This window comes from Hyperolius riggenbachi, chromosome 9, assembly GCF_040937935.1.
Source record: "Hyperolius riggenbachi isolate aHypRig1 chromosome 9, aHypRig1.pri, whole genome shotgun sequence".
Taxonomy (NCBI): Eukaryota; Metazoa; Chordata; class Amphibia; order Anura; family Hyperoliidae; genus Hyperolius; species Hyperolius riggenbachi.
In genome coordinates, this window is record NC_090654.1 from 40079210 (window position 1) to 40104304 (window position 25095).

General features: G+C 44.8%; 1 protein-coding gene across 6 annotated transcripts; it reads left to right on the forward strand.

Annotated features, from left to right (window-relative positions):
* Window positions 1-6535: 6535 nt before the first annotated feature.
* Window positions 6536-23721, forward strand: OGG1 (8-oxoguanine DNA glycosylase). Of its 6 annotated transcripts, none has more exons than XM_068252569.1 (8): window positions 6537-6797; window positions 9288-9411; window positions 12004-12389; window positions 13299-13478; window positions 14648-14826; window positions 17734-17881; window positions 20189-20238; window positions 23568-23721. In XM_068252569.1, exons 2-8 carry the CDS (start codon window positions 9302-9304, stop codon window positions 23664-23666), a joined length of 1152 nt encoding a protein of 383 aa, XP_068108670.1. In that variant the 5' UTR covers window positions 6537-6797; window positions 9288-9301; the 3' UTR covers window positions 23667-23721. The 6 variants fall into 6 exon arrangements, with proteins under 6 accessions (XP_068108672.1, XP_068108670.1, XP_068108669.1 ...); XM_068252568.1 differs by having other exon boundaries at window positions 6537-6754; XM_068252570.1 differs by having other exon boundaries at window positions 6537-6729.
* Window positions 23722-25095: the final 1374 nt, after the last annotated feature.

Genomic DNA, 25095 nt, shown 5'->3' on the forward strand with positions numbered 1-25095 from the left:
AGGGCTGCCAGGCAACTGGTATTAATTAAAAGGAAATAAACATGACAGCCTCCATATACCTCTCTCTTCAGTTCCCCTTTAACTGTAAGTATCTAATGTTAATCCTTTCTTTTCGCCCATTGCAGGTACTCTTTAAGAGCACGTCCCCTATCTGCGTCGAGACAGCTAATTTTGACGCAGAGCTGCGTCGATGATTTGGGCGCTGACTTAGGCCGCAATGTGGATTACGGCTATAGCGGCGCTCAGTGACAAATGTGGGCGATTAGAAAAAACCGAGGTAATTCAGCCACCGACAATCGCCGGTGCCTGAATTACGTACATATGTCCACCGCTTCCCCCCCCCCCCCCCCTCCCCAAGCATACCCCTTCACCCCAGAATTTCACAAGATGCAGGATAAGAACCCTTTTGGCTTCAGCCTGCTCCAAAATTTGGTCGTGGCGAATTTGATTGTACGCACCTGCGCACCCGCATCTTGCCTTAGTCACAAGACTAAGGGGATTCCCTGTTATATTACCAACATTGTGCTTCCAGCCAGTTAGACCAAATTGACAGTTCAGGTTATCAGTTACAGTTAACAGTATCTCTGCAATATGAGATGGTTGTAAATTAGATTTGATTAAAGAAAATAGATTTTAACGAGAATATTATAAACTACAGCGTATCCGATCAATGTTTTAATAAAATATTAATGAGGCATGGCTCCCCTCCACCCCCCTTTATTTTGTTTGTTTGTTTTGTTTTGGAATAAGTGCCCGGCTGCAAAATGTGGGAGAAGGGGTGGTACACAAGTGACATTTTCCTAACTTTGTACAGCATCGGGCAATGTGGTGTGATTGGAATTAACATTTCTGATATAGTCTTGTCTACTAGCGTGAGGGACTAGACCAGGTGGGCAGGCAGATATAGATCTAACTAGTCTACCAATGATCATTGTACAGTGTATGCCTACCCTTTGACTACTGCAAAGTCACCCCGTCTTCCAGGCTTTGTCTTGCCTTCTCAATTAACCCTTTAATAATCTGTGATAATTATTTTATAAGTAGCAAGTTTGCACAAATATCAGTCACGCATATTAAGGGATAATGTAGACTATATGGGAAAAGATACAATATTTTGAAAATGTTTGAGAAAATGAGTTTCCCTCAAATGACTGCTTTCATAGTGAGGAATGCGTGCCTTCTTCAAAAAATGTGAAATATATTTAGGTTACATAATTTTAACACCCCCTCCACCCCCAGTCCATTGTCAAAGCCTTTTTCTCTAACGGTGGCACCTTGCTCTGGACTATAAGACAGTTGGACATAGATGAAAGTGACTGGAGGGATGGATTAGCATCTGGGGCCTTTGGTTGGGAAATGGAGGACCTCCTTGTATATGGTACATCGGGGCTCCATAGCTTTACACAAACTGATTTTAGGATTTCCACAGGTAGTTGAGGCCACCACAAGATATCTACACACAGTAGATCTCCTTTAGGTGGCGCTCTAGGGCTCCATAGCTTCACACAAACTGTTATTAGGATTTCTACAGGTAGTGAAGGCCACCACAAGATATCCACACTTACAAGATCTCTTTGTAGCTGGCACTCTATGGCTCCATAGCTTCACACAAGCTGATCTTAGGCCTGCCGCAGGAAGTCAAGGCCACCACAAGATGTCCACACTCAAGAAACATGGACAAGCATGGTTGCATAACTGGTTTACTTTAGAGAGCCAAAAGTTCACGATTGTGTCTAGATTGTGGACTTTAAATATTGGTTTAAGGACTACCCAAGGGCTGTGCGTTGTAAAGCTAAATCCCCTCATCACCAACCCTCTCCCTGATTCGTTTTCATGACACACCCTTCTGTTTACAGCATAATTCCAATTCACAAGATTGGTTTTCTCTTTAATGTTTGTAGTCCTTTCCATAAGAGCTTTGAGAGGATACTGACAGAGTGTGCACACATTAGACCACCACTCAACACGCTGCTCCTCTCCACACTGATGCAAGCTGATTTCTGATTGGTTGCTGCGTTTATAAAAAAAAAAAAAAGGCTGCTTCAGGCAATGAATCTACTTTGTTTGTACCTTCCTAACTTTAGCATGTCTGTGTAAATAATGTATATGTGTGAGGAGAATTAAATTATTCTCAATTGTAAACATTAAGAGTTCTTTTCTAAAGAAAGAAAAAACTATCTGCCGATGTTTTTATTTTGTTTTTGTTTTGTTTTTAACATGTATGTAGTATAAAAATTTCTTTCACTAAACTTTGACGGTTTAAAATCCGACTACGACACAGGCCTTCTTAAGAGTTCTTTTGAATACCGTACAGTTAGATGGCACGATCTATCTCGTCCAGTAGATGCTTTTTCATTACTTCCATTTGTTTTTTGTTTTTTTTGTTTTGTTTTGTTTTTTTATAATCCTTTTGAGTCTTATTGCCTTTTTCTGTTTTGTATTTATTTCAGAAAGAAGATATATTGTTCTTAGAAAAATAAACCTGTCTACTTGGAACAGCTGTTGTACTGTAATATTTTATTATTCCTCAAATGGGCAAACATTGACTAAATAGGCAAACATTGACTAGTTTAGAAGTGAATAATGTAAAAAAGTAAGCCATTGTATCTACTGGTATTCTGTTATAATCAGTAAGGTTCCTCTTTAACGGCTTTCGGACCGCGGTTATTGAAATCTACACCCTGTTTGTGGCTGCTTATTCCCGCCAGGGCGTGATTTCAATTACCGCGCCGTACGGACCCGTTGATTTCAGCCTCACTATGATGGCAGAGCTCTGTGACCTGGTCAGGAGCCGATTTCATTGGTTCCTGACCCCGTGATCATAGTGAGCCAATCTTACTGGCTCACATTGATGACAGGGTCAGGAGCCAATAAAATCTGCTCCTGACTGGCTCACAGAGCTCTGCCATCATAGCGACAACAGAGGGAGGGGTGAGCGGGGGATCAGTGTGGCGATTTGTTGGTAAGCCCCGTTTTCTGGTACCGGCAATCTCTGGCTCTTAAAGAAAACCTGAACTGAAAATTAAAAGTCAAAATAAGTCATACTTACCTTCCATGTAGTCTACTCCTCAGTGTCTTTCTCCTGTCCCACATCCTGTTTGTTCACTGTGATCAAGGGAATTTTCCGTCCTCCATTTTGAAAATGGCCATTACCCCATAACAGCTTTCTGATCAGCACACAGTTAAACTGTAACATCGCCCACTTGAGCCATAGGGAAACATGGACATTACCTGGTACATCAGTTTTCCTCTCAGCTATAACTGACAGCAACTGATAAATAACTGACAGCAATGGATATATTTCAGTTCTGACAAAATATTGTCAGAACTAGAAGGGAATATTGTCAGAAGAAAATGGTGAGCTTCTGAGAGGAACTGATGGCAAGGTAACTATGCAATGTTCATTTGAAGTTACCTCATGTGTTTATTTTAAATATTTTTACTCAGTACAGGTTCTCTTTAAGGGGCCAGAGACTGCTGGTACACAAGTAGTTAAGCCCAGTACACACACTCAGTTAATTAGGGCGACAGTGTGGAACGGAGCGCTGTACTTTCATGGTGTTCGGCTATAGCCAATCTGTGTGTATTGCTCAATGGAGAGAGGAGGCAGGAAGACAGGGCTACAGGTCATTTCAGCGCAGGACTGGCAGGAGTCTGATAGTCGCCAATGCAAATTACCGGTAATCGGGCACCTAGGTGGTGAGTTGGTGTAGATGGTAGTCAATCGGTTGCAACATAGTGAATAGTGATTGCAGCCGATCGTCTTCAAACAGACAAATAGCAGTCGTTTAGACACTGGGATTAGTGTTGGGTATAACGAGGGGGAGGTTATGTCAGGCATTAGGTTAGTGTGAGAATGGAGGTCTGTAGTAACATTTTAATTAAATTATTATTATTTTTTTTTACTAGCGGCACCACCCCAGCAACCAACTGGCCGTATTGCTACAGGGGGCTACTCTAGTTTAGAAGACCCTAGTAGGAAGCCTGATAGGGAACAGTTTTCCAATCACCGCACCTTCTACAGCACAAAGGGATGTGATTGGCTGAATTGAATGTAGTTTACTACAACCTATTGGAAACCTAGCAGTTTGAGAGGATTCCCCTATGAGGTTTCCTGCTGGGGCCCCTACAGTTGACTAGCGCCGCTACACGTACGCTCTTTGTTCTTCCACTGTCAGCCCAGTAGCTGCTGACTCGCCAATCATGCTTCTGTGGCTGGGAGTGTTCTGCGCTTGTGCTATGGGAAGGCGACCAAGGAGGCGCACAGCCAGGGCCATACATATGTTGTAATCTCCAACTGGCTAAGTCTGGGACTTTACTGGGGCTGACTGCAGGAGAACAAAGGTGACCGGACAGATACTAAGGATCTAACGGACTACAAGGGGCTGGAAGACACCCTAGGTAGGTTAAAATCCTGTAGTCCTGGTTCACAGGGGGATGGTGTGGTGTAACCACCGTTTTTATAATGATGCTTGCAATGCATTACTGCTAAACACGTATGTTAACCGTAAAAGTAAAGCATACTTTTCATTCGATGTATGCATCACTGTACCTCATCCAATGTGTGGATATCATGTGGCACTGCTGTCCCGATCTGTTGCATTCCTGTTGTCCTAGGGAATGCAATTCAGAGTCCCACTGTAAACCTTGTCTCATCCTTACTTGTCTCAGATAGTACTGTAACCTGTAAAAAATAAAAAGTTCAACTTACCTGTGGCTTCTACCGGCCCCCTGCAGACGTCCGGTGCCTGTACCGGGACAAAACGATCCTCCGGTCCTTGATGCAGCTTGCTTCTGGATTTTGCGACTTTAATGTCGCAAGCAACTACGCCTATGTGGCCCTGGCTGTGCGTCCTCGCTCCCACTGATGTCGCCAGGAGCTTCCTGCGCAGGAGCAGTATGCAGACTGTGCCTGCACAGTACGCTCCCGGCCACTTCACCAAGAGCAAGGACGCACGTGGCCAGGGCTGTGCAGTTGCTTGCGACATCTAAGTCACAAAAACCGAAAGCGACCCATGGCGGGGGAACTGGAGGATCGTTTTGTTCCAGCGCGGGCACAGGACGTCTGGGGGGGGGGGGGGGGGATCGGCGGCCTTAGAAGCCCCAGGTAAGTTTGAAGTCTTTTATTTTTTTTCAGGTTACAGTACTCCTTTAAGCTACCTACACACTACATGATGAAGAAAAGTTAATGTACGCTTTACCCCCTAAGCATCATACCAGTCGGTGCAGGATCTGGAGAGCCAAGCCAAACGCAGACATGGATAAGGAAGGATCCGCAAGCCAGACAATGGTTGAAGAAACCGCTTGGTATATTTTATTTTAAGCTCCACAGGAGAAGTGCAACACCACCACAGGATCAACTGACACATGTCGGGCATACAATCTGCCCTTAGGCCTGGTGCACACCAGAGGAGTTTTTCTGAGCGTTTTGAGTTTTTAAATCTGCTGCTAATGTTATCCTATGTGTCTGTGCACACTGGAGCATTGAGGTTTTGTAAAAAACCCCATAGCATTACATTGGGAAGAGCTTTTGAAACCTCTAAAAGCTCTTCCCAATGTAATGCTATGGGGTTTTTTACAAAACCTCATTGCTCCAGTGTGCACAGACACATAGGATAACATTAGCAGCAGATTTAAAAACTCAAAACGCTCAGAAAAACTCCTCTGGTGTGCACCAGGCCTTAGTCATAGTAGAACTTCCCATTCTCCTCCCGGTGTCCGCATTCCCCCGCAGGCTTCCCAGTTAGCAGTATATAACCAATTTGGTCGTGGACTGCTCTTTTCCAGTTGGAGAGACTTCGGCAGCCTTTTGGAAGCACTCGGGCTTCTGAAAACGGGCCGCTCCGTACTGCGCAAGCACCCTCTCTGACGCACATGCGCGTGCGCAGTACAGAGCCACCAGTCTTCGGAAGCGGCATAGCATTCAAGCCACGGAGCCTGTGGGGGGAACATGGACACTGGGAAGAATAGCAATCAATTTTTCTGACTAACAATTTAAAAATCTGACCAATATCACACACCCATATGTTAAATTTTTCCCCAATCATGAATAAAATAATTGAAAGCTAAGAAAAAATTGAAACTGTAAATGAAATAATTGACAATCCATCACACACCATACAATTCTTGAACAAGTTGGTCTGAAATTTCCAACAAATCCAATCTCCCAAAATTGAGAAGAAAAAAAAAACGATTTCTCGATTGAATGAAAAGCTCTCAATTTTTTGGGGACAACTTATCGAAAAAAATCGAATTGTTGAAAAATTGGATATTTTAATTGTATGGTGTATGGCCATCTAAAGTGTGTGCAGTACTACAGTTATCTCAATTTTAATTCTGATTTGCTGCTGGATGGGATGGGAAAAAAAAAAAAAAGAAAGATCATTGCAGTACTCTTCATCCCCTGAAGATGGTGCAATTGCCATAAACTATGTCAGAGTTGCAATGAGTGTTGGTGTGCTGGTCTATCTCCATAGTAACAGCTCTCAGCGTGCTTCTGTATTGTTACATGCTGGACAGTTTTGTCTCCCACATCCTTCCGTAGTGCAGGAAGTGATGAGCTGTGTTGGCGGAAGTGGAGGCTGCGTGTAAACAAGCTGCATGCAGGGATATAGATAGACATAGCCAGGATTTCTGAGAGAAAAGAAGAAAGATCAGTGGAATATACTGCCTCCAATACCAACTGGCTTCTAGGAACTTCTACTCCTATCATCTGATCTAGGACAGCATGTAAAGCCTCATATACACACTAGAGGTAACCATAGCTCCCAACTGTCCCTTTTTTGGAGTTACAGTCAGTGAGTATTCTGCTGCGGGTACCCCCCGAAATCCGGCGCTAGTCTACTTTAGGGGACCCACCGCAAATCCCCATAGACACTTTCAGCTGGGCTGCAAAACGGAACAAATGGCTTCCGTTTGCTTGTTGAAACCCCCACAAGCCATATACCCATGGATAGGTAAGCATGCCCTGTAACGAATTGGGAGGTTTTCGGTAACAGAAAGTTTAAATTGGCCGTGTAGGAGCCACCGAACGGCCTAAATCTCGGTTCCGTCGGCCATCTTAATTCTGCTGTGCAGGTCTCTTTCTTCCTCCTCATTGGAGGGTTTGTTAGCTGGCACGCCCCCACCTAACAATCCCTCCAATGAGGAGGAAGAAACGACCTGCAGAGCAAAACCAAGATGGCCGACGGACCCGAAATTGCGGTCGTTCCGAGGCTCCTACACAGTCAGTTCAAACTTTTTTTTTTTACCGAAACCCGCAAAATTCGTTAGAGGACATGCGTAGCTACCCGGGGATATAAGGCATGTGGGGGTTTCATCAAGCAAACGGAAGCCATTTGTTCCGTTTTGCAGCCCAGCTGAAAGTGTCTATGGGGATTTGCGGTGGGTCCCCTAAAGTAGACTAGCGCCTGAAATCCCCCGTGGAAGATTCGTGCGGTGCTTCCATGTAGAGGCAGAACTTTGGGCTGATGCCTTGCCTCTACTCACGTCCATCTGCGCTGATTGTCGCCTCTCCCCGCCCCTCTCAGTCTTCCTTCACTGAGAGGGGCGGAGGAGAGGCAGCGATCAGCGCAGATGGACGCAAATGGAGGCAAAGCAACGGCCCAAAGCTCTGCCTCCCCAGGCAGCAAAATCCACGGCCAAGAAAGTCGTGGATTTTTGCCCAGGTATTTCGGGGGGGGGGGGGGGGGGTTATAGTGAGTATTCAACCGCGGGTATGCAGCGTTTTAGGTGGCACATTAATACTTAACAGCAATCTGAAATTTTTTTTTGAGACTTCAGAGTCTCTTTAAGTTGAGTTACCGAAATAAATGGACTTTTACTTAATAATCTAATTTTTTTGTTTTTCACCTGTATGTATTTGCTTCAGATCAGTTTCATGTGATGGGAATATTAGTGTAGAGGCTCAGATAGACTATAAGGTAAATAATCAGTATCTCTCTGATATTGATAGTTTACCTAGATTTGACTATGGTAGGGATTACCGTAGATTGTGACCTCCTCGGAGGGACAGTTAAGAGCAACAATTAAAGAAAACCTGTAACTAAAAAAAGTTCCCCTGGGGGGTACTCACATCAGGTGGGGGAAACCTCCGGATCCTATCAAGGCTTCCCCTGTCCTCCTGTGTCCCACGGCAGTCTCGCTGTGCCCCTCCGAATAGCGGGGATGTAAATATTTACCTTCCCAGCTCCAGCGCAGGCGCAGTATCGGCTCTCCGCTCGGAGATAGGCAGAAATAGCCAATCGCTGTCGGTCCGCTCTACTGCGCAGGCGCAAGTCTCCTGCGCCTGCGTAGTAGAGCCGTCAGAGATCGGCTATTTCCACCTTTCTCCGTACTGAGAGCCGCAACAGCGCCCCCGCTGGAGCCAGGGAAGGTAAATAAATAATCGCTTGTCAGGGGAGGATTCCGGGACACTTCGGGCGAGCCATCGCTGAACTGCCTGCAGCTGCAGGGATGAGGGAAGCCTCATTGGGACCCTGCGGCTTCCCCCTGGAGGTTTCCCTCTCCCGAGGTGAGTACCCCCCAGGGATGTTTTTTTTTTGTTACAGAGTCTCTTTAAGTGACAAGACAATATATACTCTGTACAGCACTGCAGAAGATGTCGGCGGTTTATAAGTACTAAATAATAATAATATTAAATGAATTGCCTCTCCCAATCAGGTTTCAGTTGATGTATTGTTTAAAATCAATAAGTTGTTCAGTTTTAGTATTTATGTTCAGTTCAGTGTTGATGAATATAGCTTTAGTATTATAACATTTTGACCAGTGTAGGATTTAATTTTGTTTTGCCTTTGACTTATTAAAGGGATACTGTCGGAGGGTAGGGGGAAAAGGAGTTGAACTTACCTGGGGCTTCTAATGGTCCCCCGCACACTTCCTGTGCCCATGCAGCCATTCACCGATGCTCCGGCCCCGCCTCCAGTTCACTTCTGGAATTTCAGACTTTAAAGTCTGGAAACCACTGCACCTGCGTTGCCGTGTCCTCGCTCCCACTGATGTCACCAGGAGCGTACTGCAAAGGCCCAGTATGGTCTGTGTCTGCGCAGTACACTCCTGGTGATGTCAGCGGGAGCGAGGACACGGCAACGCAGGAGTAGTGGTTTTCTGACTTTAAAGTCTGAAATTCCAGAAGTGAACTGGAGGCGGGGCTGGAGCATCGGTGAGTGGCTGCGCGGGTACAGGATGTCTGCGGGGGACCATTAGAAGCCACAGGTAAGTTCAACTCATTTTCCCCCGACCCCCCTACAGTATCCCTTTGAATCTAATAAAAAGACACTTGTCTCTAGGTCACTGACGCAGGATGCAGCATCTCACATCATTGTCAGCCTGGCCAGCTCTCTGGCGCTCCATCCCGTGTCCACGGCATGAACTGCGGCTGAATTTTGTGCTTCCGGCTGGCCAGTCTTTCCGGTGAGTTGTTAAGTATACTTGTAGAGAGAAACAGAATTCAATGACTGTCCTTTCAGTTTCAAGTCGGCAGGCAACAAGGAGGCATGGTTAGCACTCTCGCTTGGCAGCAATAAGGTTCTGGGATCAGATCTGTCTGTGGGTTTCCACTGATGACAAAATTGGCATAAGTTACAAAGGGACAGAAGACTGTGATTAGATGACAATGTTCTAGGTCTATGTGGTTCCTGGACGTAGAAACTACGTCCAGGAACCATGCGTGCTCCCGCGGCCGATCGCGCGCGTGCACGCGCACTCCCGGCCGCGGATTCGGTAGCCACGGAATCAATGTATCGGGCTATGGTGCCCGATCACTGATTCCTCTCCCCCGCTGAAAAAGCGACAGCTTCTCTCGGAAGCTGTGCTTTTTCTGGCCGCTGCCTCCCCTCTGCGTCACTCTAAGCGTGTGTTACACTTAGAGTGACGTCATGTAAACAAACTCATGGCCGCCATCTTGTGGCCAAAAAGTAAAACTACAACTAAAAGTAAAAAAAATTAAAAACAACACACAATTACATTATAAAACTATAGTTTACATCCCACCCTCCCAAAAATACCCAAATAAAATGTTTAATAAAAAAAAAAAAAAACATTACAATAAAAAAAATGTAAATATTTACCTAAGGGTCTAAACTTTTTAAATATCAATGTAAAGATGAAATATTTCTATATTTTTTTTATTTTAAACTTGTAAATAGTGATAGATGCAAAACGGAAAAAATGCACCTTTATTTCCAAATAAAATGGCTGAAAACTGAGAAATAATGATTTTTTTCCGTTTTTTTCTTATCCTTCCTGTTAAAATGCATTTACAGTAAAGTGGCTCTTAGCAAAATGTACCCCCCAAAGAAAGCCTAATTGGCAGCGGAAAAAACAAGATATAGATCAGTTCATTGTGATAAGTAGTGATAAAGTTATAGGCTAATGAATGGGAGGTGAACATTTCTCAAGTGAAAACGACGGAACGCGAACGGGGTGGATCCGAGGTGAACTTTTACTCATTGCATAATTGTGTTCCTTTTCTATTGTTTATAGGGCATTCCTCAAGCCAAATACTTTTTTGGTTTTGTTTGAATACTCTAATTCCCTATAAACTAAATAAACTATGCCCACCGGTTTTTTAGAGAGCCTTGGCAGTAGCAAGGGCTCATGGGAGCTCAGTCTGGGCAGGAGGAGGAGGAGGAGGAGGTGTTACTAGCCATTGATTGCAGAGGGGAGGAGGGGGATTAGGTTTTTTTTCACAGGCTGTGATCAAGATATAGATAAGCCTGCCTCTGTGTAATGTTTACAAACAACATGGCTGCTGTCATTGTACCACAGGAAGAAATAATAATTTTCTATTAAAGCTGTTTGCAGCTATATTTGCTGTGTAAACTATCTAAACTTTAGATACGATATATATACAAGTTACTTGTTATAGTTAGTTTTTCATCTCGGATCCGCTTCAAGATGTCAGTGCTATATAAATACATAGTAAGAATATGGTAGGAAATAAGACTATGACTATGGTAGAGATTGGATTCACACCAGAAACAAGCATGCAGCGAATCTTGTCAGATCTGACTGAGGTCAGAAACACTTGATGTGCTGCATGCTTGTTCAGGGTCTATGGCTAAAAGTATTACAGGCAGATCACCAGCAGGACAGCCAGGCAACTGGTATTGCTTAAAAGGAAATAAATAAGGCAGCCTCCATATGACTCTCATTACAGTTGACCTTTAACTACTTGCCAACTGCTCCACGCCAATTGTTGTGAGCACTGCGGCAGCCCCAGGACCGCTCCACGCCGATTGGCGTGACCGGCCTTCTATGGGGCCGTTCCGCCTTCAGTCTCCCAGGGGCGAAACCGCCATCTAATTACTTTGTACAGCGCTGTAATCTGCAGCAGCGCTGTACTGGAGACAGCCATGTGGCACGGCTGTCCCCTCCATTGTGTCGGCGGTGAAGTCTATGACAGCCGATCACAGTGATTGTGATTCATGGGGGCTGCCATCTTTGTCATGGGGGCTGCCATCTTTGTCATGGGGGCAGCCATCTTTTTGGTTGAAAGGAGGTGACAGGGAGCATGAGACAAAGTTCCAACTGTCCTGTGCGCTGATCACCCTTCCCAGCTGCACACGCTAGGCTTCAAATGTCAAATTCAAAATGTAAAAAAACAAAATTACACCAAAACAGCAGAACAAGAACAACATCAGAAATCCCTTCATGCTTTGCACAGCATCAGGGGGAAAATGCCCGGGCAGTTTTCTTCTGTGCAGCTAAAAATGAGGTTTGTATAAGAGAAACAAAGTTCTGATGCTGTGAAACTGTTAAAGAAACACAAAGCCTTTTCAGTGCTGCTGAGTCGATTTTTAGTCTGGAGGTTCACTTTAAGATACAGTACTATAGTACACTTTATACTGTATGTTTAAGTATGGCAATTTCTGATCTAGTAAATTACTTGGCCTTGTCCCTTGGAGTGTACTGTCAAGGGATTCTATTCTACTCATATTTTGTTTTGGCTTTTCTTTGAGATTTGGAAAGACTCACCCTTTCTGCTTGTCTTGGGTCACACAGGTGGAGGGAGAGCAGCCCCGGGTTCTGGACTGGTGTGTTACACGGGCGTGTGTGGACGCTAACACAGGAGGATGAGCACATCTGGTACACCGTGTACCCCAACATAGAAGAAGAGGGGAACAAACCAGAAACAGGAACTCCGAAAAGAGCAGCCAAGAGGAAGCTGAAGACCACGCCCCAACACACGATACCTCCTGAAGATATAAAAACAGAAGATACCAGTAGTGTGGAGTATGGACCTATCATTACTGATTCCTCTAAAGTGTATGAGAAGGATGGAGAGACCTTGAGGGACTATTTCCAGTTACGCGTCAGTCTCAATGAACTTTATCGACAGTGGGGAGACTCTGACAAGAACTTCCAAAAAGTGGCCAAAGACTTTCCAGGTAATAATCTGAGGATTATCTGAAGTTCTGTAGTAACAGTTCTCAGTTTTATGATCCGTTTTAAATGGGTGTGGCTTGAAAACAGACCAATCACATTAAACCTTGGTGGGGTTGGATTGGCCTTTTTACAAGCCACATATATTTATATGCAGAATTTCATTATCTTGCATCTACTCTGGGTTATTTGCATGCCATGGACCCTCCCTCGTGAGTAGTTGGAGAAATGGACATGGGTAGGAGAGTCATCCAACGAAAGAAGCCTTGCAGTGAGAAACAGCAGACTTTTCTCAAGTATCAAACTCTGCTGCCAATATGGATAAACGTGAGGCATTCTGGGTAGGAGATCAGGCTTGTTTTTTTTCCTGTCCCCTTTAAAACTGTTAGTGATAATTTTAAATATCCTAGGTGTTGTACAGATGGTGGAAGAGAAAATTGGGAGGGCCACTTTTAAAGTACCACTCCAGCAAAAATAGTAAGCAGTTAAAAACTGACAGGTTTTAGACTAGCTCATCTTCTCATGGGGGATTCTCATAGTTTTCTTGGTTTTCAAAAGCATTTCCTGAACAGCAGTTTAAATAGTATGATACCAGCCAGCCTCCCTACTAATTTGCACACTATTTTGACAGGTAGACTTGGCAACTGCCATTCCGCTCCATGGGAACCACTAAAGCCACTGTAATGCACTGTAATTCCTTCCTTTAGCTCAGTGATGGCTAACCTTGGCACTCCAGCTGTGACAAAACTACAAATCCCATCATGCCTCTGCCTCCCTGAGTTATGCTTAGAGCTGTCAGAGTATTGTAATGCCTCATGGGACTTGTAGTTCCACCACAGCTGGAGTGCCAAGGTTAACCATCACAGTTTTAGCTTGTGTTACAGTCGGGTGTTACCATTGTTGTCTCTCTGCAGGAATTCGCATTCTGCGTCAGGATCCCATAGAGTGCCTGTTCTCCTTCATCTGTACCTCCAACAACCACATCTCCCGCATCACAGGGATGATCGAGCGACTGTGTGGCGCTCTGGGAAGACAACTGTGTCGGCTGGACTCTGTGGACTATTACTCCTTCCCCGATCTCCAGGCGCTGGCAGGCAGGTAACAGGCCGACCCCACTGGCTGCAGAAAACTACTGTGTGTCATATAGACCAATAAACTGAGGGGTTTACATTGTATCCCGGCAGCAAACTACACAGAGAGGGAATTGTACCAACTGGAAAACAACATTTCTTTATTAAATATAAAAATATAATGGTTTCCTTTTTATTCTTTGCCAAATAGTACAGTTATATAAATTGGCCTACTTAAAACAGGAGGCAAATTTATATTTAGGATAATTTTTTTTGTTTTGTTTTTTTTATTAGGGAGGCTTTTTTTAAGGTTCCATCTAGGCATATGTTAAAAACCCACCTGGTAAAATGGGTGCAGGGGATTGCCCCTAGCAGAATAACGTTACAATTGGCAATATACTACTACTGAGGCCCAGTGCACACCAAAAACCTCTAGCGGATCTGCAAAAAGTTAGAGGTTTTTGAAGCAGATTTCAGAGCGATTCTAGGCATTAGAGAGGTTTTCTAAACATGCCTAGCGTTTTTTGGATCGTTTTTGTGTAGCAGATTACAAATATTGTTACAGTGAAGCTGTTACTGAACAGCTTCTGTAACAAAACGCCTGGAAAACTGCTGTGATGTAGCGTTTCTCAGAGCGGTTTCCCACTTTCCTATACTTTACATTGAGGCAGAAACGCTTCTGCAAACCGCAAAAGTGCTGCAGGAGCCACGTTTTCGGTTTGCTAAAAACCTCAAACCGCTGGTGTGCACCATCCCATTGAAATACATTAGCCAAGCATTTTCACTGGCAGCAGCGGTTTGCGGACCGCTTCAAAAACCGCTGGGTGTGTACCAGGCCTAAATTTGAATATTAAACAGTGGCAATCTTTACCGATGTTGTACTATGAATAAACCTAACCTACCCCCCAACAAACACCCCCTCCGCAGAGCTGCAATGTGCAGCAATAGAAGTTAGGCACTAGGAGGCACTTGATAAAATAGCAGGCGCTGAGTTTGCTATGTACTGAATAGTTCTATACAATTTATTCTGGTTTAATACAATGACATTCCATCACACCATATAATTCTTGGTAAAGTTGGTCTGAATTTTCCAAAATGTCCAATCTCAAAAAAAATGGGAAACGGGACTCCCGTCTCATCCAGCGATGCCCATTTGTGATTGATCCACATTGTCACCTTGTTCTTCACTGCAGCTGATGACACAGAGGCCAAGCTCCGCAATCTCGGCTTTGGGTACAGAGCCAAGTTTGTCAGCGAGAGCGCACGCACCATCCTGCATAAACATGGCCCCGATTGGCTGGAGAGTCTGCGCCGTGCTCCCTATGAAGAGGCCAGATCAGCTCTGTGCGCCTTGCCGGGAGTTGGGGCCAAGGTGAGTGCAGTTTGCTTAAAGCAGCAGGGACAGCCATACTATCCCAGGACAAGAAAATACAGTGAATTTTATTTAGTAAATAAAGAGAAAACTGTTCCAGGCATTTTCCATCTTTACTGCCTATGACTCAAGCCAACCCTGATGTAATTTTCTCCCTTACTTTTTTTTTTTTTTACTCGTGCCTGAAGTGGTGTATGCATTGCCAGACCTCCTCCCCACTGAGCTGTGTATGAAAATCGTATTTCAGCAGCTTCTGCAGAGGGGTGATAGGAGGAGCGATAGGAGCTGCCATGTTCCCCCCCCCCCCCTCCCCATTTAGCTGCACTTTTTTTTTTATACAGGGGCAGGTGTAAAGATAGCATCTGACTTCTCTAAGCTGTTTGAAGCACAGTGTTCTATCTCCCCACCCAGGTATGGTTCTAATCCAGTTCTGTAACATGGCTGAAGAAGAAAGTTTCGAAAGCTTGCAAATAAATCTTGTAAGGTTAATCATTAAGGAAGGACTGGTTCACACGGACACTTGGCGGCGTTTACCACCAAGCATTTGGGACTGTGCTAAATGCTTCCATTCAAGTGAATGGGAGTGTTTACCATCGCGCGATTACTGTCGATTGTGCAAACGCGGCGCTCCGATCCCGATTTAACGCGTCGTTTCGGCCGGCCCTAGAAGCCACATGCGACGTCCAGGCTCAGCTAGCCACGGCGGCTTCATGTTCCCTTACAGGGACGAGAAACACCGGTTTTGACGGGAAGCCGACCACCACCGCCCCCGAACGAGACGTCACAGGACGACGCGGCTTCCCGGCCGTCCCAATGCCGTCTGTCGTCCATGTGAACCAGCACTAAAGATATCATATAAACCACTTTTGTTGTTATGTCTTATGGACTCTGGAGAGGTCACTTAGGCTCTTTTTTACACTTAGGCTACTTGCACACCAAGACGTTGCGTTAGGTGCTACGTTAAGGTCGCATAACGTGCACCTAACGCAAGGCCTGGTGCTCTTTGATTTGGACGTCAGAGTGAGCCGCGCTGTGCAGCTCACTCTGACGTCCGTGATGCATACTCTTGGACACATGCGGCATCACGTGGTCCCGCCGGAAAATCGCCGCACCAGGAAGTAAACACTGCACGTCACAACGTGTAGTGAATATTAATTAGCCATGTGCCTGGCCGCTCTCTGCTCCTTCCCAACATGACTGCGCATGTGCAAACAGTCTAACGCGGCTTAAGCCGCTGTAACGCCGTAGCATGCTGCACTTTCGGAACAACGTGCAGCGTTACATGTAACGCAACGTGGGCAGTGTGAACAGCCCACTTGTGTTACATTGCTGTACGTTGGGGGAGCGTTACAGGCATATCTAGCTGCCAGGCATGGGCTTAAATTCGGCTTCGAGTGATCCGGATAGTTACTATCCTGATTTCACCCAGTAATGCTGTGCGGGCTGGGCGGGGGGGTCAAGCTTACCCGTCTGACGTCTTCTTTGCTCGTCCCTCGGTGCTTCCAACGACGCGCTCCACGCTCGTCACGTGATTACAAACACTTCCTCCTTCAACCCGGAAGGAGGAAGTGTTTGTAATCACGTGACGGCGCATTGGAACACATCGTGGGAGGCGCAGAGGGACGAGCAAAGAAGACGTCAGACGGGTAAGCTTGACCCCCCCCGCCCAGCCCGCACAGCATTACTGGGTGAAATCCAGGTAGTAACTACTGTATCTGGATCACCCGAAGCCGAATTTAAGCCCATGCCTGCTAGCTGCACATAGCTTAAATAGAATGTGATTGTTTCTTCCTGTGATACAATGACAGCAGCCATGTTGTTTGTAAACATTACACACAGGCAAAGCTGATAGCATCTCCAGCTCTCTACCTGTGACAAATTCACTCCCCTCTGCCTCTGAAATCTCTTGCTAGTAACCTCCTCCTACCCAGACGGATCTCCCATAAGCCCTTGCTACAGTGCCTTGGCTCTCTGAAAAAGCAGTGGGCGAGTTAGTTTATAGGGAATTGGAGTATTAAAACAAAAACAAAAAAGTGTTTGGCTTGAGGACTGCCCTATAACAATAGGAAAGGAACACAATTAGGCAGTGAGTAAAAGTTCAACTCGGATCCACTTTAATCAGTTGCTCTCAGTTAAAACTGAAAGAAAACTGATTTTCAAAGTAATGCCCATGTTTTCCTATGGCACAGTTCCCACTTTACGCGTTTTAACTGAAATCTTTTTCACAATGCACTGCTATGGAAAAATGCATACTATTGCATACCAATGCATTAAGTGTAAAAGGCCCTTTTACACTTAAAGGACAACTGAAGTGAGAGGCATATGGAGGCTGCCATATTTATTTCCTTTTTAGCAATACCAGTTGCCTGGCTATCCTGCTGATCCTCTACCTCTAATACTTTTGGCCATAGACCCTGAACAAGCATGCAGCAGATCTGACAAGAATAGTTGCATGCTTGTTTCTTGTGTTATTCAGACAGTACTGCAGCCAGATACATCAGCAGGGCTGCCAGGTAACTGGTATTGTTTAAAAGGAAATAAATATGGCAGCCTCATTATTCTTCTCATTTCAGTTGTCCTTTAATGCGTTGGTGTGGGTTAGTATGCGTTAGTACGCCTTTTTTCCATAACAGTGCATTGTGAAAAAGACTTCAGTTACAACGCGTATAGTGTGAACTGAGCCATAGGAAAACAAGGGGCATTACGTTGAAACTCCGTTTTCTTTCAGTTATAACTAAGGACCACTGATTTAGTGTTAAAGGGGCCTTACAGAAGATCTTCAGTGGAGCGCACTGACCGATGTGTAGCCTTATGAATTGGGGGGGGGGGGGGGGGAGGGGAGCACAGGGGGGGGGGGAGCACAAATAGCATAAGTGACGATACTTACTATTGTGTGTTTCTGTCTAGGTGGCAGACTGTGTATGCCTGATGGCGCTGGACAAACCACAAGCCGTGCCTGTGGACACCCATGTTTGGCAAATAGCTAAGAGAGACTACTTACCCCAGCTGGGCCAGGGCAACAAGACCGTCACCGAGCGGGTTTACAGGGAAATCGGTAAGATAATCCTCCCACTTATTCTGTTTATTCTTTCACTATAGGATTCTGATGGTACAGTCTGTTTACAGTATTCCAAGCTCCACCTTCCCGCTGCCTCTCCATATTGTGCTCTATATTCTGTTCTCCCCCACCCACCCAACACACACCCACATCCATAGCAACCGGCGCATCGCCAGCCTAATCATCCCGCTGGTTTTGTAATACAGCGATACACAGGGATAGGTGGATAGGATTCTGACGCATCGGTGAGGGCTGAGGACCCGCCCAGGCAGAATGTTTGCTGTTCTCTGGCGCTTTGACTTAATACAGATTATTGGTCACAAATAAATGATTTAGAATGTGTTCTTCCCCCTGCTGTGCTCTGTCTTTGGGGTTTGGTGGAGGCAAACAGCGTAGAATATCTTTGGTAAAATGTGGATACACTTTAAAGTGAACCGAGCACCATTTTTAGCAACCAGGGCATCTCAATAGCACATTAAAAATGCATGCTAACAATGTGGCTCATTGATTAAAAAAACCCCTTCTATTTTACCTCTTCTTTTTACATTTATAAGTTTAGCAGAGGCATTTATTACCCTCCTTCTGCAGATGACAGGGCCTGCCCAACCACAGGAATTTCAGACAGAGAAAGACTGATGTAATTTATTGTACCGCACACATTGGCAAGAAGCAAACAAAAGATTTCAGAGGGGGAGGGGAATAGGACACTCCGCTTCAAATAGTTTAGAGAAGTCACACATGCTATCTTCACACCTTCCCCTGGATAAATACGGGCAGCTAGAACGGGAGGGGGAACATGGCAGCTCCTATAGCTATTAAAAACTAGTAGAGACTGCAGGGAAAAAAATGGTGTTTGGTTCCCTGAAATAATAAGCGAAGCTGTGGGTATAGAGTCCTTTACTGAACTGATGAACCTTCCTGATGCAATATTGGGATACAGCAGCCTTCTGCTCCTCCCACCTCTCTGCCCTGTCCCTAGTAACGTCATTATTCCTCAGCCACTGATACAGCATTTATTATAGCTGGGAGAGGGGCTTTGGCCAGATTCAGGTTTCTGATGTTACAGGTTTAAAATGCTGTGTGGAGGACACAAGGATGAAGAGGTTATTCCTTAGTGACATGCTGAGATAGACGTGTATGTACAGAACCAAGTATGCTAATAACTAGGCTGTGCTCTTTTTCTTCTTTCTCTGCCTGAAAGAGTTAACCCCGTAATCCTCGATATGGAATTAAAGCCCTAAAACACTTTCCTGACAGAGAATAGTTCACACATTTTAGCTCTCTGGGACACAAAAAACACTGTCATTGTGCACAGACAAAACATTAAATCTACTTTTTTAAGTTTATAAACATAACAAAAAACGGTGTGTGATATCTAAAGAAAAAAAAAGTCAATTTTACAACTATTTGCTGGCCAGAGTAGTTGTCTATCATGCCTTATGCTATCATACATAGACAGTCACATGCCTCAAAACACACTGTCGTGTGGGGGAGGCTGGAAGTAGATCAGTCCACACTCTTCTTCCCAGAGCGGCGTCTCCTGCCAACATGAACTGTTCCTTAATCCGTCGGTATCCTTGTTTTACGCCAATTTTCAGGTACAGTTTGAAAACCACACACTATACACGGATATTATTAGGAGAGTCCTTTATTAAAGATGTTGCTTCATTCCTTCATGGTGTTTGCACATAATTGATTAGTTTTGATTATTGTCCTTTAAGGTTTACTTTAAAGGGACACTTAAGTCAGGAATAAAAAATCATTTTTACTTGCCTGGGGCTTCTACCAGCCTCCTGCAGCCGTCCCGTGCCCACGCAGCCACTCACGGAGCCTCCGGTCCCACGCCACCAGCTTGTTTTGTTTTCGCTGGCAGGCTCTGACAGGGAGTCGGCGGGCTTTCTGTGCCTGCGCAGGCCTGGCCACACGTATCCTTCTTCATGTTCCCCTCCTCAATAGCGTCCTGCACAGGCGCAGGATGCTATTGTGGATGGGAGCACGAAGAAATATACGTGTTAACAAATGCGAAACTAGCTGGCGGCGGGGAACCGGAGGCTCTGTAAGTGGCTGCGAGGGCACAGGACGGCTGCAGGGGGCTGGTAGAAGCCCCATGTGTGTAAAACTGATTTTTTATTCCTGGCTTGTGTCCCATTAATGATACTGTATGATGGATGATATATGCTGATGGCATGCGAAAGCCAGGGAAGCTTTTCTCAGGTTGATATTCTATTTACAGGAAGAGATTAATATGGGGAGAATGACCGCTGTGCTCACTCCAAACTTTCAACTAATGCTGGTTTCTTGCAGGAGACTTCTTTCGGAAGCTGTGGGGTCCCTACGCTGGATGGACTCAAGGAGTAAGTTATTATCATTATGTATTTACCGGTATATAGTATCCACAGCTTATAGCACGTTACTGAGCACATAATCATATCACTGACTGTCCTCAGAGGAGCTCACAATCTAATCCCTACCATAGTCATGGTTTTATAGCCTAGCATATTATTATTATTATTATTATGTATTTATATAGCATTGAAACATTCTGCAGCACTTTACAGAGTACATAGTCATGTCACTGACTGTCCTCAGAGGAGCTCACAATCTAATCCTACCATAGTCAGTCTACTGTCCTACTATATTATTATTATGTATTTATATAGCACTGGCATCTTCTGCATCACTTTACCGAGTACATAGTCATGTCACAGACTGTCCTCAGAGGAGCTCCCAATCTAATAGTCATGGTTTTATAGCCTAGCCCTAGCATATTATTATTATTATTATTATTATGTATTTAAATAGCATTGAAACATTCTGCAGCACTTTACAGAGTACATAGTCATATCACTGACTGTCCTCAGAGGAGCTCACAATCTAATCCCTACCATAGTCATGGTATTATAGCCTAGCATATTATTATTATGTATTTATATAGCATTGAAACATTCTGCAGCACTTTACAGAGTACATAGTCATGTCACAGACTGTCCTCAGAGAGGTTCACAAACTAATCCCTACCATACTCATAGTCTAATGTCCTATCATATTATTATGTATTTATATAGCACTGACATCTTGTGCAGCACTTTACAGAGTACTTAGCCATGCCCAGGGCTCTGGAGTCGGTACAAAAATCATCACTCCATCTACTCAGTTTATGAAACCTCCAACTCTGACTCCAGGTATCCAAAATGGCTCAGGCTCTCCGACTCCGACTCCTTAGTCTAATACTTACCAGGGCTGTGGATTTGGTACAAAAATCATCCAACTCTTGACTCCTCAGTTTATGAAACCTCCGACTTCAGGTACCCAAAATGCCTCAGACTCCGTCTACTCGACTCCAACTCTGACTTCAGGTACCCAAAATTGCTCCAACTCTGACTCCACAGCCCTGGTCATGTCCCTGACTGAGGAGCTGATAAGCTATGCATGTATTTTGTGTTTGTGTTGCTGGATGTTTTGATTGTACAATGTGTTGAACTGCTTATATATTTATGCTCCCCACTATTGTCTGTTTTGTACTCTGTACAGCTATATGGAATATGTTGCCGCTATAGAAATAAAAAATTGTAAGAATAATAATACTGAGTAAATTCTTTTTGGGCTGCACACACCTCTTATAACCACCAGGTGTCACTGCTTCTACTTCTGACACGACTACTGTTGTGGACGTCTTGTGTCCGTAGACATACAGTATAATGCTGGATACACACCATGCGTTTACTGCGTTTGATGCGTCCGTCGATACGCATCGATTCGATTATTTCCGGCGTGTCCGATTCAAGCTTCGATGGATCGTTAGGTCAATTTGCCATACTTTACATGGCAATCGACCTCAAAATCAGCGAAATGCGTTCGGAAATGCTCGGAAATAATCGAATCGACGCGTATCAACGGACGCATTCGACGCGGAAACGCATGGTGTGTATCCAGCATAACAGCACTGAGCAATAAATGGCAGGGAACACACTTGTCTTTCAGTGTTCTGCACTCCATCTGTGTTTTATATGCAGGAAAACACGCACGTTTTATCCACAGCAGCTAATGTAATTGATAGAGAAAACTGGCAAAATGTGCAGAATTATCCTTCAGATGTCTGTGCAGGAAAACCGCATTAAGTGTAAACTAGCCCATTGATTAACATAAGTTCTCAGTTGAAATCCGTTTTTCTGTGTAGAAAACATGTACGAAAATAGATAATGTGTCTGGCCAACTGACGAGCCAGCAGGCCATGCGCAGCGATGACCGCGTGCTTTTTCCATCGTGCTCCACCGGGAACGTTCTGCACGTGCGTGGTAGCAATTCTTGCTTACTGTGCAAGCGAGGAGCATGATAGAGGACGCACGTGACATGGGTCAGCGCATCCAGCATTGGAGGGGGACACCAGAGGAACGGCGGAGTGCTGGATGAAAGCAGGGGGACCAGGAAGACTTCAGGGGGCTGAAACAAGCCCTAGGTGAGTAAATGGTCAATTTGTTTTATAGTTTAGGTTTCCTTCGAGAAGGCAATCTGAGAAAAGTCATACAGGCGTGTGCGGAAGGCCATTAGGCATGAGTAAGACATACATAGGTTGATGGAGGAACATTAGGAGGTTTCTTGGAGTATAGTTGTGTATCACAAATGTAGTGAGGACCCGAGTCATGAAATGATTTGAAGGCAAAGCATAGTGGTCTAAATATTTTTCTTGGGTAAACTGGAAGCTGGGGAAGGGTTTGGACACTGGTGTAGGGTCCTAGGCCGTGACCACCCCCTGTGTGCCAGCAGCTTTGGCAGGTATTTTACTCATTGCTCCAAACCCTACATGTGCCGTTTCCCTGCATCGCTGTTCCTCCACCGCGGCTGGCACCACCTCTGTTGAGCATTGCCGCCACCACCAATGCACTCTGCACCTCTACCCTCCAGATTAATTGGCACTGCACTAGAAATCTTTGGCAAGCCTGGCTCCTACCCCCTTCTTTGTGTGAGCCGCAGGCAGAGACAGTGCATGTGTGCCTGCTGTGGGGTAGTTTATTAGTCTTTCCCTGGCTTACCTGTCCTCTCCAGTTTCATGGACTGTCTGCACAGAGACAAACATAGACTTCCGGTGAGTAGATGGCCTATCCTGGCCTCTTTTTCCTGATTTGCTGCCACCCCCACAGGACCGATTGTGATTGTCAGGGGTTCCAAAATAGGTCTCTAGTAAATTGGCGAGGAGGGCCCACATCCAAATTCTGCATCAGAGCCCAGAGCTCTTTAGCTGCGCCACTGGGATTGGAAGAGTGGACTGCAGATAGGGAGTGGTATACAGTGGGGATAAAACAAGGGAATGCACAAAGACTATTGAATCAGGAACTGGTCATATTTTGGAGTTAGAGATGCGCTGGACGCGAAGAACAAAGACAAGGTCTGAGGGAAGGCTAACTCCAAGGAGCTTGTGAGCGGTGGAAAAACTCTGCGGAAACTTTGTACATTTTAATGTGAAGCAGATAGTGTAGACGGGCAGCCAATGAATGAAAGTCACGTGACCTCTCAATTCATACGTCTGCCTCTGAATGTTTCCATTACTTGGCCAAGTTCTTCTTCCATTTTCCATCTTTAACTGCTTTGGGTTCTTTTGTTGGTGTAATTGGGAACCTCAAGTCATTTTCTGCGTAATAAGCAATAACCTCATTCGTTTCATCCCTCTAATTCTCTCTACATCCAGGTGTTGTTCTGCTCTGACCTCAAGAGATTCCAGAGTGCGGACAACCCCTCCAAACCCCGGACAAAAACAACAAAAAAACGAAAGAACGAAAGCTCCTGACCTTGTAAAATGTTTGTAGTGAGATGACAATGAAATAAATGTGACCTTGATATCATCTTGTGCAGTTTTGTTTATTTTATCAGTACAGAAACAATAGAAGTTGCAATTTTTCACCACTTAATCCAAGATTCAGAGCTCTCTTCCACTATAAAACACGATCACAATCACACTGTGTTCCAATCCGGTTTCAAGCTAATTTCCACTAATGCGATTGAGTTGCTATACTCAGTATAGGCGCTCAATTGCATCCAGAACGCAGCAGGATGACGATTGCACTCAGGACAAGATTTTAACGCAATCAGAACACACTAATAGAAATGGCCACTGCCGTTTCCATTAGCTTTGCAGTCCGTTAGCGATTGGAATTAGATTGCAAAACGCAGGGTAGTGGAAAAGGGCCCTTAAAGTGGATCCGAGATGAACTTTTACTCATTGCATAATTGTGTTCCTTTCCTATTGTTTATAGGGCATTCCTAAAGCCAAATTCTTTTTTGCTTTTGTTTTAATACTCTTATTCCCTATAAACTAAACAAGCCTCGCCCACAGGTTTTCAGAGAGCCAAGGCACTTTCAGACAGTAGCAAGGGTTCATGGGAGCTCAGTCTGGGCAGGAGGAGGGGGAGGCATTACTAGCCAGAGATTTCAGAGGCAGAGGGGAGGAGGAGGGGGGATTAGGTTTTTTTTCTCAAGATGCAGATAAGCCTGCCTCTGTGTAATGTTTACAAACAACATGGCTGCTGCCATTGTATCTCAGGAAGAAATAATCATATTCCATTAAAGCTGTTTGCAGCTAGATTTGCTGTGTAAACTATCTAAACTTTAGATAAGATATATATATATATATATATATATATATATATATATATATATATATATATATATATATATATATATATATATATACAAGTTACTTGTTATAGTTAGTTTTTCATCTCGGATCCGCTTTAAGGTAGCCATACATCTAGCAATGATGGGCAGATTCGACCAAGAGTGTTGTCAAGATAAAGTAGATATGAGTGGCACTCCCTTCACTAACCTGGAGCAGTGTAGGTATATATGGGCAAAGAAAACCACCATTCTCACCGGGTCATCGACGCTTCCTGCTGTTGGGACGTGTGCACATCGGGATAGAAGAAGAAAGCCATCAGTACATCCAATACACAGAAAAAGAACAGAGTCTCCGGGCACCTTCCGTCCACTCGTTTTTATTGCAGTGTACAAATCGTGCGTCTACATTGCAGCCATACGACTGTTCCTCAAGTGGTGATGTGGTGGAGGTGGGGGGGCATCGAGCACCAGTTGGGGCCTGCCCCCACCTCCACCACATCACCACTTGAGGAACAGTCGTATGGCTGCAATGTAGATGCACGATTTGTACACTGCAATAAAAACGAGTGGACGGAAGGTGCCCGGAGACTCTGTTCTTTTTC

Coding starts and splice junctions, on each gene's coding strand:
- OGG1 (XM_068252569.1), top strand. CDS start 9,302: ATGCAGCATCTCACATCATTGTCAGCCTGGCCAGCTCTCTGGCGCTCC. Junction 12,390..13,298: donor AGTGGCCAAAGACTTTCCAG/GTAATAATCTGA, acceptor GTCTCTCTGCAG/GAATTCGCATTCTGCGTCAG. Junction 17,882..20,188: donor GCGGGTTTACAGGGAAATCG/GTAAGATAATCC, acceptor GGTTTCTTGCAG/GAGACTTCTTTCGGAAGCTG.